General features: G+C 64.4%; 2 protein-coding genes across 4 annotated transcripts in view; one reads left to right on the top strand and one right to left on the bottom strand.

Annotated features, from left to right (window-relative positions):
- Positions 1-2,817: 2,817 nt before the first annotated feature.
- TMEM191C (transmembrane protein 191C) lies at positions 2,818-5,510 on the top strand. The gene is made up of 10 exons (XM_070385724.1): positions 2,818-3,230; positions 3,333-3,456; positions 3,851-3,901; positions 4,061-4,138; positions 4,253-4,309; positions 4,433-4,492; positions 4,622-4,686; positions 4,779-4,851; positions 5,128-5,165; positions 5,258-5,510. The coding sequence occupies exons 1-10, from the start codon at positions 3,076-3,078 to the stop codon at positions 5,460-5,462; spliced, it is 906 nt and encodes a 301-aa protein (XP_070241825.1). The 5' UTR covers positions 2,818-3,075; the 3' UTR covers positions 5,463-5,510.
- Positions 5,511-9,088: 3,578 nt separating this feature from the next.
- Positions 9,089-15,366, bottom strand: part of PI4KA (phosphatidylinositol 4-kinase alpha) — a 59,361-nt gene continuing 53,083 nt past the window's right edge. For all 3 annotated transcript variants that reach the window (XM_070385721.1, XM_070385722.1, XM_070385720.1), the window contains exons 43-55: positions 15,057-15,177; positions 14,755-14,884; positions 14,091-14,161; positions 13,097-13,169; positions 12,914-12,984; positions 12,085-12,194; positions 11,844-11,948; positions 11,644-11,769; positions 11,357-11,477; positions 11,017-11,176; positions 10,532-10,621; positions 10,118-10,201; positions 9,089-9,441 (exon numbers count right to left, since the gene is read on the bottom strand). In XM_070385721.1, the coding sequence (XP_070241822.1) occupies positions 9,390-9,441; positions 10,118-10,201; positions 10,532-10,621; positions 11,017-11,176; positions 11,357-11,477; positions 11,644-11,769; positions 11,844-11,948; positions 12,085-12,194; positions 12,914-12,984; positions 13,097-13,169; positions 14,091-14,161; positions 14,755-14,884; positions 15,057-15,177 (1,314 nt within the window). In that variant the 3' untranslated portion in view covers positions 9,089-9,389. The remainder of the gene's footprint in view (positions 9,442-10,117; positions 10,202-10,531; positions 10,622-11,016; positions 11,177-11,356; positions 11,478-11,643; positions 11,770-11,843; positions 11,949-12,084; positions 12,195-12,913; positions 12,985-13,096; positions 13,170-14,090; positions 14,162-14,754; positions 14,885-15,056; positions 15,178-15,366) is intronic.

Below are 15,366 nucleotides of genomic sequence, written 5' to 3'. Positions count from 1 at the left end.
GACATAGAGTTTATGATTACCATTCGGTTGGGTGTGGAATTGTGGGTTGGACATCATTTTCCTGGGGAATTTTGAAGGAGGACCCTGGTCAGACCGGGTTAGGGCCCACCCTAGAGATCCATCTCTAGACACAGTCACGTTCTGAGATGCTGGGGAGCACGCTTCACCCCAAGGGGCACACAGGCCTCCACGTGTGGCTGCAGGGGCCCAGGCAGCCCTCGGTCTGTGTTGACATCACTCGCAGCGTGGGCCCCGCTCACAGGGTTAGTGTCCGCTCTCCTGCCTCAGGGCGCAGGCCCCCACTGCCCTGCACGGATAGGGTCGCGTCACCCCCCACAGTGCGCCCCCCACCCCCGAGAAACTGGCGAGGCTCCTCCCGCGTCCCCCCTGTCCTTCCAGAAGGTTTCATCACCATCCACTCTGTGCTGCTGTCTTGGCCACAGGCCCTGGCAGAGGCGTGTGGTGTGGGCTGGGTCATGGCCACCGGGAGCCTGAGACACCAGGACTCGTTTGGCAATGGGGCCCCCAGAACCTTCCATCTTTACGATGCTACAGGCAGCCTTTCCAGGCCCTGGGGGTGCCTCCCAGGACTTGGGCAGAGATCAGGCCAGTGTCTGTCCGCACGCGCTCTGAGGGCTCCTTCCTGATGGGGACACAGACTTTATCACAGTCACAGTAAGTGGACGACTCCCCGGTAAACAGGTGGGTGAAGGGCTGTGAGGAGCTGGTCAGACCATACGCTCAGGCAGGGCCGCCCACGTGTGGGGAACAGCCTGTGCCAGCAGCGGAGGCCTCAGAGCACGTGGTCTGTTTACGGGACTGAGGCGACTGCCCCATGGCTGGAGTGGGAGACATGCCAGGTGCTGGCCGGTGGCCCACGTCGTGGGGACTCTGTGTCTCCATTGTTTGATACGTCAGGATTTGTATAAATCCTCCTCCTCTTTTTTATTTTGCTGTGCCACTAGTTTCACAGGGGGGCTTCCCTTGTGGCTCAGCTGGTAAAGAATCTGCCTGCAGTGTGGAAGACCTGGATTCGATCCCTGGGCTGGGAAGATCCTCTGGAGAAGGGAAAGGCTAGCCACTCCAGTATTCTGGCCTGGAGAACTCCATGGTCTGTGTAGCCCATGGGGTCGCAGAGTCGGATGCGACTGAGCGACTTTCGAGTCACTTGCAGGATCTTAGTTCCCGACTAGAAGTCAAACCTGAGCCCTGGCAATGATAGCATGGAGGCCTAACCACAGGGGATTCCCCTTTTCTCTCTCATCAGGCAAAAACTGTTTCACATATGGCAACAAAAACAAAACCCCACAGGCCTGGGCTTTATGCTGATTCACTAATTCTTTCTCTGATCAGACACTTACTGAGCCCCTGGCATCCCACACAGTCCTCAGCTGACGGCGCACTGAGCGTGCAGCTGCCGGACTCAGTCCTGAAGATAGGGTGGGGAGCCCTGCACCACCCTCTTCCTGGGCTGTGCCCCTCGGTGGGGGCCCCCGGGTGGGCAGGGAGGCCCCAGAGGAGGACCTTGAACCTGAGTCCTTGGGGGAGGGGCAGAGCCGGGCCAGCGGGCAGGGTGGGAAGGCAGGCAGGTGTTTCCGTCCTCAGGTCTGCTGGGAGCAAAGGGCAGGAGCGCTGGCCGGGGGTCTGTTGCCATGGCTCCTGCCACCCCCGGGCCCCACCGCCCAGGCAGTGGCTTGCATTTCCCCGGAGGCTTTGTCTGCCCCAGTCTTTCCCTGTGGAGGCTCTCCTCCTAAAGACCAGGGGTGGGGAGGGGTCAAGGTGCCCTTTAGCTCACCCTTGGAAGTTGCAGAAAAGCAACCTGGGGTGGGGTGGGGGGAGGTAGCCCCACCTGACAGATGCAGAACCTGAGGTGCAGAGCTTCGGGGGCTCTCACGCCAACACCTCCACCAGCACAGACTGACAAGGCTCCATCCCGGCTGACCAGGCAGAGTGGTGGGGGCAGGACCCTGGGTGGGGCGCAGCATCAGTGGTGCCCAGTTCCTCCCCATCTCAACACCCACCTCAGGGCCTCTCTGCCTTAATAGTGGGGCAGACCTGCCAGAAACCCATATCCAGCTGACATCTGCCCCTGAATCTCACTGGCAGAATCCTGCTGCTGCTAAGTCGCTTTAGTCGTGTCCGACTCTGTGCGACCCCATAGACGGCAGCCCACCAGGTTCCCCCGTCCCTGGGATTCTCCAGGCAAGAACACTGGAGTGGGTTGCCATTTCCTTCTCCAATGCATGAAAGTGAAAAGTGAAAGGGAAGTCGCTCAGTCGTGTCGGACTCTTTGCAACCCCATGGACTGCAGCCTGCCAGGCTCCTCCGTCCATGGGATTTTCCAGGCGATCCTACAAGGGAGCTAAAAGCCACCATGGGTTTAGACCAGTCCTGCTTTCCGTCCGGGGCAGGGGAAGGACAGCCTGGAACCCTGAAGAACAAGACCCTGGGAAAGGGGCTCAAGGATGGGCTTGTGCAGGCAAGAAGGAGCAGGAGGAGGAACTTTTTAGAGAAATGTTACTGTGGTTGACTTACAGTGTTGTTTATCTCTGCTGTACAGCAAAGTGACTCTGTTACACATGTATATACAATCTTTTTCATATTCTTTTTCATGATGGTGTATAAGGATAGTGAATATAGGTCCCTGTGCCATACGGTAGGACCTCGTTGTTCATCCATCCTGTAACAGCTTACCTCTGCTAACCTCAAACCCCCAATCCCTCCCTCCCCCACTCGTCGCCCTTGGCAACTACAGGTGTGTTCCGTGAAGGTGCTTCATGAGAGGTTCATTTGCGTCACTTCCTAGATTGCACCTGTGACAGCATATGGCATTTGTCTTTCTCTGGCTTTCCCAGGAGGGGATCACTGAGTCCAGAGACAGGAAACTTGTTTACGGAACCCATCTTTCCCACCAGAGGCTGCCCGGGCCACAGTGCCCCCGGCAGCGGGCGGGAACGTGCCGGCCTCACCCTCCGCTTCAGACGCGAGCATCCGGCGGTGCGCGCGGTTCCAAAGCGCTCCGCGCTCGGCCCATTGTGACGCGGGCCCGGCGGCGGCCGCGGGCAGAGCCAGGCCATGGCCGAGGCGCAGGAGCTGCTGCTGCAGCTGCAGAAGGACAACCGCGACGGGCGGCTGCGGAAGCAGGAGCTGGAGGAGCTGGTGCGCGGGCTGGAGGCCGAGAGCGAGAGCCTCACCGCGCGCCTGCTGGACCTGAGCGAGCGCGAGCGCGGGTGCGGGCAGCTCCTCCCCCGGCCCGGCGTGTGGGCACCGCGAGGGGGCGGGCGGAGTGTGTACGCGGCCTCGGCCGCGGAGCCTCAGTTTCCCCTCCGCAGCCTGCAGCGTCGGCGGAGCCAGGCGGCGCGGGCCCTGCGTGGGGAGGCGCGCGAGGCGGCGCGGGAGCGCGCGGACCGGGCGCGCGGGCTGCTGGAGGCCGCGGAGCAGCGCCAGCGGGACTTGGTGGGGCGGGGCCCTGGCGGGGCGGGGCCCGCGAGGGGCGGGACCTCTAGATGGACGGGGCAGTGGAAAGGGAGGGGCCTGGGCGGGGTGGGGCCTTGGACGGGGCGGGGCCTTGGACGGGGCGGGGCCGCGAGAAGGCGGGACCTAGGCTAGGCGAGATCTCCGGGTGGGCGGGGCAGTGGAGGGGAGGGACACAGAATGGGGCGGAGCCCTGGTGGGGCGGGGCCTGTTGCGGGGCGGAGCCTGCGAGTGGGTAGGCGGTGGCGGGACCTCGGTGGGTGGGGGCAGTGGAGAGGGAGGGACCTGAGATGGGGCGGAGCCGGCAGCGGGGGCGGGGCCTGCGCTGGGGCGGGGACCTCGGAGAGGCCTGGATCTTCCCCTCGACCCCGTCCAGGAGCAGCAGAACCGACAGCTGCAGGAGCAGTGGGAGGAGCTGTCAAGCCAGGTACCTCTTCGGGAGACGGCCTCTGTCTCCCGCTTCCCCCGGGGCTGCCTCGCCCCAGTCCCCGCCCTCGCCCTACCCCGCCCCTCCCTGCCCCGCCTCCCAGGATAGTCCCCGCCCCTAGCATCCCCTCCCGCCCGGCCCTCACAAGCCCCACCCCAGCTCTTCTACTACGGAGGAGAGCAACTGAGCCAGCAGCGGGCGGAGCAGCAGCTCGGGACCCAACTGGCGGCCCTGCAGGTGCTCGGGCGTGGGCGGGGCCTTGGGCGAGGGTGGGCGGGGCGGTAGGGCGGGGTCAAGCGCGGCGCGTTCGCGGAGCGCCTGGCGCCTGACTCTCCCTGGATTCTCTGGAAGAAACAACTGGAGTTGGTGGAGGCCAAGCACACCATGCAGGCGGAGGCCCTGCGGCAGGTGCGGTAGAGCCGGGGTCTCGAGAGGGCCGGTTTGGGGTGTGCGTGAGGCTGGGCAGGTGCAGGACGGTGGGGAGGGCCGAGTCCCCCCTACGCCGTCTAACCAGGGCTCCCCTCGTGTCAGAGCGCACGGCGGATGGAGGAGGCCTGGGCCAGCTTCCAGGAACAGAGCGGAGTCTTGCAGGTGCCGCCCCTCTCCGCCTCCGACCCCGCCGCGGCCTCCGCTCCGCCCTTCCCCGGAGCCGCGGCGGCCTGTCCCCGCCCTACCCAAGTCTTCCCGCGTGTGAGGCCTCACTCCCACCACCCGCTCCAGGAGTTGCAGGGGAAGGTGATGGAGGCGGCGGCTGCACTCGACAGCTCGCGGGGCGGCCCGGAGCCGTAAGGGGGTTAAGACTGTCGGGTGTCGGGAGTTGGGGGGGAGCGCGACTGCGGGCCAGGCGAAGGGCCCATCCTCCTGCCTTTCCCGGCAGGTGCGACTCACAGCCCCGCCGGGGGCAGGACTGCGCGGGCTCGCTCATGGAAGAGGTGGCCAAGGCGGACTGTGTGAGCCCTGGCGGGGGCGGGCTGGAGTCGAGACCTGCCCCGCGGGGCCGCCCCCGCACACGGGGGGCCACCCCATCAGGGACCCCCTGACCCCACCAGGGACCCACCTCGCCATACCAACCCCACTGGGGACCACAAGCATCATGGGGCTGCCCACTCAAGAACCGCGCCCGCGTGGGAGCCCACCCCGTGGTGCCACGCCCCCATGAGCCTCGCACCCCAGGGTCCCGCCCCGTCCGCGGCGTCCGGCAGGAAGGTGTTCTCTTGTCTCCGTAGGAGAAGCGGCTGTTTGGCGCGGGTGCGGCGGGCTTCAGGTGAGCGGGCGGCTGGAGCGGGCTCGGGGCTGGGGCCTGGGGCGCGCCCCGCGCCGCCAGCGCCCATCTGCCGGTGCGTGGTCGGTCCGCAGGCTGTGGGCGCTGGGCGCGCTGCAGACGCTGCTGCTGCTGCCGCTGGGCGTCATGGCGCTGCCGCTGCTCTACCTGGCACTGGTGAAGCCCTCGGCCCTGCGCTGCGGCCTTGCGCGCCCGGGCTCGGACGCCGCCCTGCGCCGCCTGCGCTACACGCTGGCCCCGCTGCTGCAGCTGCGTGCGCGCGGACTGCTGCCCGCCTAGCGCATCACGCCGGCCGCGGCCGCCCGCACCCGAGTTTCCGGAGTGGTTTCTGGGCGCCGGACTGGGGGGTGTGGGGCGGGGGGAGACGGGAGGGTGATGGAAGAGGGAAAGGGGAGCGGAGGGGGCTTGGGGGTGGCGGCGAGAAACCCGGGGACGCGGGGCAGGGATGTCCTGTGTCCTCCCGCCAGGAGGCGCCGCCCCCCCGCCTCCGGGTGGACCTTGGTCCCTCCGCCCTGCCCTCGGTTCCGTCCGACCCCTCCGTTCCCCCAGCCCGTCCGCCCACTCCGGAGGGGTCGGAATCATGACTCAACCCGCTCTCGCCGCCGGCAAATCCAGCCTGCGGCGCTGGCCGGCGGGTCCCCGCGGAGCTCCGTGTCCCGCGTCCGCGCGCTGGTTACTCAGTCCCAAGGCGACCCTCGTCCCCGGTGGGTCCCTTGTTGGGGGCGCGGGCGTCCTCCCCCTGGTCCGCGGCCTCTCCGGCGTCCGGGCGGCGGGGGCCCGGAGCCTTCCTCACTGCGCTCTTGTTTAGCCTTGTCTATTTCTGTGAAATATCCTGCTTAATGGAGGGGGAACTCGAGTTTCACTTCGTCTGAGGCAAACACTTGCTCTGTTTTGCTTTTTTTTGTAGTGAAACTTTTGTCCGTCCTGTGCACACATGCGTGTGTTTTTGCTCTGGTCTTTAAACAATCCTTTTCTCATTGATTGAATTGCACATGTCGTGTTTTGGGGATAAACTTGTGTTTGTACTTCTGTGCACAATTTAAGAATTGCGGGTTGAGTCCTAAAAGTTGCTCTCTCGTCTGGAGGCCGTGCTGTCCTCCTTCTGTGACTGTTCGTGTACGGTCACCCCCAGATGGCCCTGTGTGCCGTCCCACCCTGGTTACAGCGAGTAATTCTGCAACGAGGGACTTCCTCAGTGGTGCCCGGTGGTTACGACTCTTGGATTTCACTGCTGGGGCTGGCTTTCGCTTCTTTGCTTCTTCTGGGTATTTACCTAGGAGTGGACTTGCTGGGTCAAAGGGTGCTTGTTTAGTTGTTTGAGGAACTGCTGAACAGTGTCCCGGCAGCAGAGCAGGCGGGGGCTGGCTTCCCCACATCCTCTAGTTTCGTTTGCTGGGTTCTTTGCTTCTTTTTTAATAACAGCCTTCTTAAATGGGGGTGGTTTTTCTGCTTTGTTTTCAGGCATTGCATTCTCTACTTTCTGTAATTACAAAGTCACATCTGTAAGACAAGGGAACTCGAGCTTTTACCCCCGTGCCCTCCACCCTGTCTCCCCCACTTCTGTGGAAGACACTTGATTTTTAAGATGGACTTTTCTTCCCCATAGTAAGTGGACTGTGTGGAACCCCTCCCCCTTCCTGGTGAGCGCAGCGGCCCCCAGGCCCTCTCTCTTCACTTACGCTGCAGCCACCATGGTGACGGGGGTGGGTCCCCACGTGTCCTCGGCGGGCAGCTTTCTGCAAACGTCTTTTGTATTTTGCCAGAGAATCTGTGAGATCAGTTCCTCAGAGTGGGGTTGTGAGCCAGGGGGTGACCACATGCCTGCTATTTTAAGACGCCCTGGCTCACTGGCGCCGGGGGTTGGGGGGTTGAATGGCTGTTAGAGGCCCCCCTCCACGGGGATAGGACCCCCTTGCGGCCTCGTGCACAGTGGGTCTGATGGGTGAGCAAGGGCACTTCAGGGTGGCTCTAATTTGCATTTACCTTATAATCAAGGCGGAGGGGGCGTTTCCTGCAAACTACTCATGTCATTCGCTTCTTCTTTTTCTGGCTGTACCTCAGTGTTGGGGATGCGACTGTAAATGAACTGCTCTGATTCCTTTTGTTGCTGTGAGCACATACACAGTTGACTTTTGTGTATTAACCTGTGTCCTGAACCTCGGCTGTAGAACAGACCCAGGTTGTTTTGGATTTTTGTGTGCACAGGCCATTTCTGAGTCGCTTCTCTTTCCGATTCTTGCAGTTTCCTTCCCTGACTAGCCTGGCGAGGGCCCAGGGCCCAGCGCTGAGCAGAGGTGGTGACGACAGAGCGGTCCAGGAGGGCAGCTGTCAGTGCGGCATCTTTGGGGACAACGGGTTTTTTTGCACTCGCGTCAGGCAAGTGCTGCTCTGAGCACACCCGTCCTGAGCGTGGAGCCCCTCCCTGAGGCGTGGGGCTCTCAGGTTGGTCTTTTGTTAACTGCATTATTGGAAGAGGAACTTGATTGCTGTTAACACTTTAAATTTCATTTTCAGTCTCTAAAGAGATCTATTTGCTTGTCAGCTCTTTGGTTTAGACTTTCTACCCACCATTGTTAAAAGCATTTATTTCTGACTTTTAAAAATATACAGTTTGCCGTATTGCCACCATCTTGTTCATGGCATTCAGCTGACTTTCATTTTAAAGCCAATGTGACAGGCTTCCTTTCCACGTGATGTGGACATCGGTTCTGCAGCGAGTGAATCTGTTTTACGGAGTGTTCATCCTCTACCTCCTGTCTCCCCGTCCACCGCTCCCAGTCTCCCATTGGCTGCTTCTGGAAGTCACACCCTGTATTCTGGTTTGCTTCTTATTTGAACGGACTCCTCTCTACCCACCTCCCCAGACACAGCCTGAAAGCCTCTGCCTCAGGTCATCTCAGCTTTTACATGTATTTTGTCTGGTGTTCCAGCTCCACCGTCCAACTTATAAACGTGGAGGGCTCCTCCAGCTCTCTCGTTGCTTCCTCACCACTGCACAGAACCAGCCTGGGGTGGTGAGCGGGGCATGCTGCCTGCTGCCAGGCGGGTTCGTGCCGCTGTCCTCTGCCCACTGGCTTTCTTGCCTGCCCGTTACTTGTGCAGAGAAGGGTGTTGTGAATCTCCAGCTCTGTTAGTCTATTTCTCCCCTGAATTCTGTCAAGTTTTCCTTCAGAAGCACACGTGCGCATGCTGATGGGGAATCTCTCCTCCCCTCCTTTCGCATCAGGTCTGTGACTATTTAAAGAGCATCTCTTGTCGATGTAATCGGGCCTCACGTTTCATCCACATTTAGAACTCCTGCCTCCTAGTGGGCGGGCTCAGCCCGTGGACACGTGCCTGGTCCGTGTGGCTGCTCCGCCCGTGATGGCCTCCCTTCCTGGTTAGCCCCGCGCCTGGCAGAGCCCCTGCCTCCCCACCGGCTGCCTCTGTCTTCCTGCAGCTGAGCGCATCCTGTGCCAGCTCTGGGGTCCCAGCCCGCTCCCCGTTTCTTTATGCCTCTCCAGGTGCATGTCCTCTCCTCCACGCGCCTTCCCTTCACCTCTGTCTCACATGCTATGTACCAACCTTTCGGGCGACTCATTTCTAGGTGTTTTATCGTTTCTTTAGTTTCAGGTCTTTGGAGGGTCGTGGGGGTGGGATGGGAGCCATGGGGGCAGGGGGTCAGTGTGGGAGGACAGTGTGGTTGCGGAGCAGAGCGACCCGAAGATGCTGGAGACGGACACGGCGGAGGCAAGGCCAGGAAGGGACGGCCGCTGGCTCCACGCCGGCAGGGAGAGCCCAGGTGCTTTGGCTCCGCGGGCACCGTGCTGCTGTCTCTGTGCACTCACAGTCGGGATGCTGGGGGTGGCCCTGAGCCCCTTGCTGCCCACCCCCAGCTAAACATGCACTTAGGATCCAGAGTAAACCAGGTTCCAGCGCAGCAATGCTTTTGTTTTTATTTTGCTCACGTTGGTTAAATACCACTGTTCTGATTTTTGTGCCTAAGAACATGCTCCCTGTACCTCTGAGACAGGACGGGGGGGGAAATGTGTCCAGTGCAGAAGAGCCCGTGCCCACACAGAGACCGGCTCTGATTGTCCTTCTGGCCACGCGGGCGGCACCCGGGACCGTGCGTCTCCGGCTTGGCAGGGGCACCTCCGGCCCATTTGTCCTCGGATGAAGCGGTGGCCTGCTCCCCTGCGGAGCTTGATTGCGGCCGCCCTGCCCTCAGTAGGGGATGTCATTCTGATAGTACTGGATCATGTCGTAGGTCCGGCTCCTGTGGGCACAGGGCAAGGGGTGCTGTGAGGGGCCGACCCCTCTGAGCTGCCCTGGAGGCTCAGGGCCCAACCGCGGACCTCTGCCCCACCAGTGCCTCGCCCGCTGGGACCCGTGCTCCCTCCCTGGCAGCTCTGGGCTCTCCCCCATCTCCTCGCTCGTGGGTGCCTAACGTGGGCTTGGGTAGACGCCTTTCCTCAGCTGGCTGCCTCCTGTCCTAGGAGCTGAGCCCAGGCTGGGGGTCTGTGCGCCCCCGCCCCGCACAGAGCAGAGCCATCACACCCCGTGCTGCCTGCCAGACCCCTCCCACTGGGCCGAGCGCTCCCTCTCTCTGCTCCCGGCCACCAGGAGCGCGTGGCGCCCCCAGGCCGCACGCCCTGAATCTTGGGGCACTAATGCCGGTTCTCCGACCCCCTTGGGCCACCCCGTCATTCAACCTGGAAACCTCCAGGCCACCTCCGACTGTCACCGCCCCGGGAACCTGTCCCCCAGAGTGTCACTGAGGCCGGGCCCCTCCGGTCACAGCCCCCGCAGCCCCCGAAGCTCCTCACCGACCCCGCCGGGCCGGGTGTCTCAGGGCAGTGCGTCCAGTCACCTGGCCCAGGCGTGGCCCTACTCAGCGCCCCCTGAACACCGGGTGGGGGACACGGGAGGCGAGGGCAGGGCCGGGGGCTTGCCTGTTGCTGAGGAAGCAGTTCTGAATGACCTTCAGGATGAAGTTCGCGGCCTCTCGCTCCGTCATGTTGGGGCTGAACCTGTGCCTGTGGGGGAAGGGCCACGTCAGGGCTGCCGCCCTCCTCGCGTGGATGTAGTCTGGTGTCCTGTGGGGCCACGGTTCCCAGCTGGCCTCAAGGGTTTGGGCCCCCTCCCAGCAGCTCCCGACCATGGGACCGGCAGCTGGGGTAGGATGGGCAGGGGGCTTGGCCTCAATGTCCCCTAAGAAACAGGGGGTGGCAGGCACATCCCCTCCATGGCCGCAGAAACCAGGGCGCCTCGTACACAGGCGGTCTGGGCGTCCCAGGGCAGCACCTGGCCTGGGTGACAGGCCCTGTCTCAGGGGACAGCCACCCCAGTGTCTGCCCAGGACCTACTTGAGGAGCTTGATTGTCTGGCCACGGAAGCAGGGCAGGCCCGTGTCCAGCATGAGGGTGACCAGAGAGACCACAGCGTCCATGTAGGGCCTGGGGAGAGGCAGGGAGGGAGGTGAGCAGAGTCCAGCCTGGGCATGGGCCCTGCCCGGGTGTCACCACACTGCTCTGTGGCCTTAGCCACGTGGTGTCGGAAACCACGGGCTCTGGCTCAGGAAGAAAGGCAAGGAGGGCACTTGGACTGATTGGAGGCAAGGCTGAGCCTGGCAGGTGCAGACGTTGGGGCACCAACACCCAGAGTGAGGCGCTCCGGCAGAGGTGGCAGATGTGACTGGAGCCAGGCCTCACGGACCTCCTGCACAGGCCCCTCCAAACCCCAAACCCGACCCCCCACCCCCCAAGGTCTGAGATGACCTGAGGGGAGGGGAGCCTAGATGCGTGGGCCCAGCAGGGGACCCACCCTCCCTCATCTGGACCGCGAGGCTCACCGCACAGCCAGGTAGCCACGGACACACATCTCCATGAACCACTTGAAGGGCGTGGCCTCCATCTTGCCCCCCATGATCATCACCATCTCGTCCGTCAGCTTGATGTCCGGCTCCCAGCCGAGGTTGCCGCCCGGGGAGCTTTCGAACATGAAGCCGAAATCTGCCAAGCGCCGAGAAGTCACGGTGCTGGGGTCAGCTGCGGGCTGGGGCGCAGGGAGAGCCCCGCCTCCGGGCCCCGCCCCGCCCCCACGTGGATGAGGGAGGGAGAGCCCCGCCCCTGCCGCCCCGCCCTCCCGCGTGGAGGACACGGAAGGACCGCCCCCGCGCCCGCCCCGCCCACCGATGTGGATGAGGTGGCCCTTCTTATCCAGCATGATGTTGCCGTTGTGCCGGTCCTTGATCTGCAGCAGGAACAGGAGAAGGCTGTAGGCGGCCATGCTGCGGATGAAGTTGTAGCGCGCCTGCGGAGGACAGCGGCTCAGGGCCCGCGCACCAGCTCGGGGGCGGGGCGGACCCCCACTCCAGAAGTCGGCCTTCTGGGGCCCACCCTGGGCTTTGCCGGTCCCAAGGAAGGTCATGGCCGCCCGGGCGGACCCAGACGGAGGACCCAGGACGCCGGGTGCCCACCTGCTGGAAGGCCAGTGTGGACTCGTCCCCGTACTGGCGCGTGAAGTAGTCGTACATGCCAAAGTCGGTCTGGCGGCCCAGCTGGTCCCGGGAGGTGCAGTCGGGGATGCACTCGATGACGCCGCACTAGGGAGGAAGGGCCAGGCTGCAGGCCGAGGGGCGGGCCGAGGGGCCGCCGGGCTTCTGCTCGGGACACTTACCCCGGGGGCGGTGGCCACCACCCGGTACGGGAAGACGAAGAGGTCCAGGCCGACCAGCTGGAAGATGTTTTTGAAGAGGTCGATGATCTGCAGGGCCAGCATGTCCTGTGAGGTGGAGACGAGGGTGGTGGTGGGCAGCCACGGGGAAGCAGAGGCGCGCGTTTCTGTGAGGCTGGGAGGCCCGGGAGCCGTGGAGGGGCCCGGCCGGCCCGCACCGCCCTCCTGCCCGGCGGGGCACTACCTGCCGGCAGTCGTCCCCCACTTTGAAGATGGCCGCCTGCCAGGAGATCTTCTGGCCATCGGCCTCCTGCATGCTGCCCTCCTCCTCGGGGTCTGAGCGGCACCGCAGGCCTGTGGGGAGAGGCCCTGTGGGAGTCTGGGGGCAGCGGCCCTGTGGGGGTCTGGGGGCGCCCTGGTCACGTGCCTGAAGGAACCCCAAGAACCTTAGGGATCACGCCTGCAAAGCCCAAGGGGGGCTAATGGGGGCCTGGCAGACACCCGGGTCAGCGGTGTCACCCTGTCACAGGGCCGTGTTTCTTCCTGAGAACAGCTGAAGACAGAGCCCCCTCTCGCCGGAGTGAGGACTGGTGGGCACTGTCAGGGCTGGGCCCCGTAAGGGGGTGCCCAGCAGGAGCCGGGGCCACACCCTGGCTGGTGTCCTCTCAAGCCCACACCACTGGGACTGCAGAGTGTGACTCGCACACTTGGTGGAGTCAGCGTGGCCCTGACCAGCGGTCGTGCCTTCCCAGAGACGGAAGAGCGGGGACTCGGGCCGAGGCAGAGGCCGCACTGACAGTCCACGGCCGAGGACCAACCAGGCCCCGTGCTGGGAGGAGGCGCAGGACCCTGCCAGGAGGGAGCGGAGCCTCCCGACACTCCAGGCTCAGCACCAGGAGACGGTCGACTCCTGCCATGGAAGCCGGCCTGCCTGTGGGCGCTCACACTGAGGCCAAGCAGACCCGCCCTCCCGAGCCCGTTACTGCATGTGTGCCCACTGACCCCGGCCGAGGGGCCACACTGATCCACCAGTGTTCACAGGGACCCCAGACTACAGGGGACGAGGCACTGACCTTCCTTCTCAAGCTCACTAACCCCGCAACGTTTCACCTTGAACTTCGCCAGATACGGGGCCTTGGCGGCACTAGAAGACAAGAGAGAGGGGGCGCAGGTGATGGGGGAGGGGACGCGGGTGACAGGGGAGGGGGCGTGAGGGACGGGGGAGGGGGCCTGCGAGGGGCAGCTGGGGGTCGCACCTCTGCATGGGCGTCCCGGACTTGTAGTCGATGTCCAGCACGATGGCCTCGGGGTTGCTGGGCAGGTAGCAGCCTGCAAGGGACGGAGGGACGTCACGGGCGTGGGAGGGACATCACAGGCGTGGGCGGGACGCAGGAGGACATGCCGCTGTCCAGCACGCAGGCCGGCCCCGGGCAGACAGGGTGGTGCTGGGGCCTGGAGGCCCGCCCTCCCTGGCTGCTATTTCTCTGGGCCACCCCCAGAGACACATCTCCAAGGGAACACCTGAACCCCAGCTTCCTGGCTGCCCCACTACAGGACACACGGGAGCCCTGGCCCCACCCGCCTGGCCCCAGCTCAGCCTGTCTGCACAGGTCAAGACGAGAGCACACCCCAGCCTGGTCTGGGGCTGCAGTTCCAGAGCCCCCCAGGTGGGGTCCTGACGGAGGCGCTGGCCCCAGGACCACGTGGTCCCCTGCCTCCTCCCTCACCGGCCCAGCCTCGCTCACACAGCCCAGCTCTGCTCTGCCCTGCAGCCAGCTGGCTCCCCAGGGCCTCTGGGATGTGTCCCAGCAGCAGGAGTCCTCTCAGAGGCTGGGCGGGGCTCAGCATGGTCGGGAGAGGCCCCCCTGGGGCTGGTGCCCACCGTGGAGCAGGCCTGGACACGCGGGCAGGGCCAGAGTGTGAAGAGAGAGCATGTGCGGCAGTGAATAATGGAGAGCTGTGCGGCGACATCTGGGCTCTGTCCTGCCAACCAGCAGCACCAGGGCGGGCACGGGCCCTTGTCCCATGGGCCCCAGCACACTGCGGACGCCCCTTCCCACGCCCACTGCCTCTGCTACCTTGGAGCTTGGGAACCTTCTAGAACCACAGCTGCTGGGGACAGGGCTTGGCCTTCAGAAAACCACTGCAGCCAGCAGGCCCACAAGTGACCGCCGGCCGGGGCAGGTTCTGGAGGATGCCAGGCACCCAGGGCCCGCACACCCCCTACCCACTGGGCTCCACCCTGCTCACCAGGCTGCACCTTCACTTCAGACAAGGCCGACAGGCAGGCCTTCTTCCTCTCGTCGCCTTTGGGGTAGGGCCTGGGGACCAGGACACAGATGCTGACCTTCACACTTCTGGGGGCAGGCCCTGCTCTCTGAGGGCCGCTGCCCTGCGTGGCCTCCGGCGGCCTCCAGACCTCTATGCCCCAAGAGGAGGGGCTGACGTGGAACTGCGCCCTCACGTGCAGAGGGCGGCCCAGGGAGCCCACCCCGACAGCCAGGCGAGGACGGGGTGACTGGGCAGGAGCCGGAGCTCGGGGCAGAGGGGGCCAGGCTCCTCAACCCCAGGGCCCGTCCTGTACAAACGTGGGGCCAGAGCGTCTGAGGTCGGCGTCTGCCCCGCGTGAAGGTGCGCCAGGGAGGTGAATCGAGACAGGGCCCCAGGGCGGCCGCGGGGTCTGGCTGCTTAACACTGCTGGGCCCCTCGGAGCCTCCAGAGCAGTGGCCTCAGGCCCAACGCCAAACTAACACGTGCCTCCTGTGCACCTGCGGGCCCACGGGAGCCCGGGACGGGCAGGCAGACTCCCAGCTGGCTGCTCCACAGCACTGGCCACGGGGCAGGGGATGGGGGCCGTGTGCACACCGCCTCCGGGGCAGCTCGCCCGCGTGGGGCCTGGAGGAGGTGCGCTTACTTGATGATGGCCGACACGTTGGTGATCTTGTTGAAAAAGTCGAACTCCCGCTGGTAGAAGTCCTTGGCCGGGCCGGAGAGGGAGCCTGTGATCTCCTCCACCAGCTGCTCCAGGAGGTCACCGATGTCGGCTGCAGAGACGCTGCGGCTGAGCCCAGGCCTGGGGCCGTCTCTGTGGACCCCACCCAGAGGATGTGCAGGGTGGCCACCCAGGGAGCTGTGGGATGGAGCCGCAGGGCCAGGGACCCAGGCGGGAGCGGAGGGGATGAGCTGGGCGGGGGCCCTCACGGGGCCAGCACTCACGGTCCTTCTGGTGGCCTTCTTCGTCCACGTAGATGTTGGTCTTCATGTTCCAGATGAACTGGTGTGCCAGTAGCTGGGACTGGGAGGCGGCCCACAGGATGTACTCCCGCACATAGCCCATCTACAGGGCGAGGCTGCGGTCAGCCTGGCCCAGCCCCCTGCGAGGCCCCACGCTGGCTGTGAGCAGCTGTCCCAGGCCGCGGGGCCGGCATGTCAGCCTGCCGGCCAGCCACCACATCCCAACTCGTGCAGGCACGTGCAGCCTCACCCCCGCTTCCCCGGACTCTAGCCCAGCTCTGCTGCTGTCGAG

This window comes from Bos mutus, chromosome 17, assembly GCF_027580195.1.
Source record: "Bos mutus isolate GX-2022 chromosome 17, NWIPB_WYAK_1.1, whole genome shotgun sequence".
Classification (NCBI taxonomy): Eukaryota; Metazoa; Chordata; class Mammalia; order Artiodactyla; family Bovidae; genus Bos; species Bos mutus.
The sequence above is the reverse complement of the archived record's forward strand: the minus strand, read 5'-3'. Positions and strand labels throughout refer to the sequence as shown.

Bases quoted from the DNA above. Each gene is read 5' to 3' on its own strand.
- TMEM191C (XM_070385724.1), top strand. From the start codon at position 3,076: ATGGCCGAGGCGCAGGAGCTGCTGCTGCAGCTGCAGAAGGACAACCGC. The intron at 4,310-4,432 runs GTGCGGTAGAGC...CCCTCGTGTCAG, and splicing joins AGGCGGAGGCCCTGCGGCAG to AGCGCACGGCGGATGGAGGA. The intron at 4,687-4,778 runs GTAAGGGGGTTA...CTTTCCCGGCAG, and splicing joins TCGCGGGGCGGCCCGGAGCC to GTGCGACTCACAGCCCCGCC.